The sequence below is a fragment of the Olea europaea genome, chromosome 3 (genome assembly GCF_002742605.1).
Source record: "Olea europaea var. sylvestris chromosome 3, O_europaea_v1, whole genome shotgun sequence".
Taxonomy (NCBI): domain Eukaryota; kingdom Viridiplantae; phylum Streptophyta; class Magnoliopsida; order Lamiales; family Oleaceae; genus Olea; species Olea europaea.
In genome coordinates this window covers 2,320,490-2,322,613 of record NC_036239.1, presented here as the reverse complement: position 1 = coordinate 2,322,613, position 2,124 = coordinate 2,320,490, and the positions used below count along the sequence as shown (strand labels likewise).

General features: G+C 34.0%; 1 protein-coding gene across 1 annotated transcript; it reads right to left on the bottom strand.

Moving 5' to 3' along the window:
- Positions 1-4: 4 nt before the first annotated feature.
- LOC111376826 (3-hydroxyacyl-[acyl-carrier-protein] dehydratase FabZ-like) lies at positions 5-2,081 on the bottom strand (the record flags this gene model as incomplete). Its single annotated transcript, XM_022999828.1, has 2 exons — positions 5-450; positions 1,914-2,081. Coding segments are annotated over 2 exons (420 nt in total), but the record flags the coding sequence as incomplete, so codon positions are not given.
- Between the last annotated feature and the right edge of the window lie 43 nt (positions 2,082-2,124).

The window sequence follows — 2,124 nt, the reverse complement described above, 5'->3', positions numbered from 1 at the left end:
ATAATAACTTCAAAATCATATTTATAAAATATGCGACTTAAAAGTATGGTTATTTAATTTTCAACCATGAAACATGCTTACAAGTCATTCAGTCTAAGAAAAATATTCGTAAATAACTCACCAACGGAAGAGAAATGAAAAAAGAGGGAAAAGGTTTGCGCAACACATCAGAAAGAGACAATGAGAGATTAAAAGTAATCATTCACTGCCCATAGCCATCAAAAATTCACCGTCGCAGACCACTTCCCCGCCAACATATGCTTTTCCTTCCATCTTCGCTATTCCAAAGCGTTTCTGCAGCTTGACAAGTGTCATTCTCATAACTAGGGTGTCTCCTGCGACAACTGGCTTTCTAAATCTTACTTTGTCAATTCCAGCAAAGAAGAAATTTTCCTTCGAGCCTCCCACTTCCGGTTGCAGCATAACCAAGCCACCAACCTGAGCCATTGCCTAAATCCAGCAGTAACACTTAAGTCACTAATTTTGCAAATTCAAGCTTTTGAGAAAAGTGGGCATATAGGAACATACTGGCATATAAAAACAGCAAGTGGTAGGTTAATAAAGAAGCAATAATGGACCTCAATTATTTCCAAACACCAAACAAAAGAAACCATTTTGCTATAGGTGGGAACTCTCTGAAGAACCAATTTTCATTTGTAAAATTATCAACAAAAAGGCCAGTGGTATGGAAAAGGAAAACAGATGATTAATGAAGTCAAATAAGAACAAGTAACATAACATGGTTTACATGTAGGGAAAAAATAAAAAGCAGTATGAGCCCATGCTACCTAATTTATGAGGATCCCCTAGAGCTATTAGGCATTAAGTAAATTAAAGTTAAAAATTGCAAACTCAACATTGGAACTAAATTCTACCACCAATCCCATAGCCTTCAAAAGCTTCACACTTCTTTGGTTGGGGTTTTATCAGAGTGGGAATTATAGCAATATTTCCAGTACAAAGCTTTATTTTTACCTAGCGCCTAATTCACCTCCAATGGATGTTCTTGCTTACTTATTCACAACTCAAGATAGCAAATACAACACTACATATCAATGAATTTTCAAGCCCGATTCTCACATAGACTTCTTTAATATTGGAATAGTGATGTGATATGTGCAGCTGGTGACACGTAGTCTTGAAAATGAACAATTTTATAGATGACTGCCATAAGTTTTGCAGTGAAAACTCCTAGCAATCACTTCTACTCAGTTTAGAAGATGGTATCAAATTCTGGCCAGCAGGCCACCAATCCAGGCTATTACTATTTATCTGAGTCTCTATCACCCTGACTTTCGTTCTAGATAATCTATCAAAACTAAGATGCATGTTAGTTCTGTATACATAACGAAATGAAATTCTATTTTTATCATTTAAACTTTATAACATGAATCATTTTTGTCAAGTTAATTTATATTTTATTTTCATTAATGTTAGAATTTAGTATTTGCTCCATAAATCTATGTTGATCCATCAACATATTTATTGAAAGATTTAATGGGACAAATCTTTTTAGGTTATATCAATTTTGATAAACCTTGTCATTCTTCTAACCAAATCTAGTGAGAGATCTTTGCTGTGATCAAAACCAATAAAAGATGCGTCATTTTTCTTATCCTGTTACCCTATTAAACCAAATAATGGGCAACAAAGGATGTTGCAATCAACAAAAGGAATCTCAAATCAGAAAAAAGAAAGTAAGTTTGGTCAATGTATACTGAGAGAGTTTTCAAAGTATAAAAAAAACACATGGAACGATTCTAATGTATAATACATTATACATTATAGAATTTTTAATAATAATTAACTTGTTTTAAAAAAATTTACTTTCAGTTAAATTACGACGCCACATAAATTTCTGGTTCTGCCCTGCAAGCCAACTATTTATAGATAAAACAAGTTGATTTATTTACCTCAACCATGAGCACACCTGGCATAATTGGCCTCTCAGGGAAATGCCCAGGGAAGAAATTATCATTTATAGTCACATTCTTAATAGCCACAGCCGACACCCCAGGATTGTACTCGACCACTCTATCTACCAGCAAAAATGGAAACCTACAGCCCAAAGCAAAAACAAAAGAAAATAAAAATCAAATTTTATTAACAAGGCAGCCAAAAGGG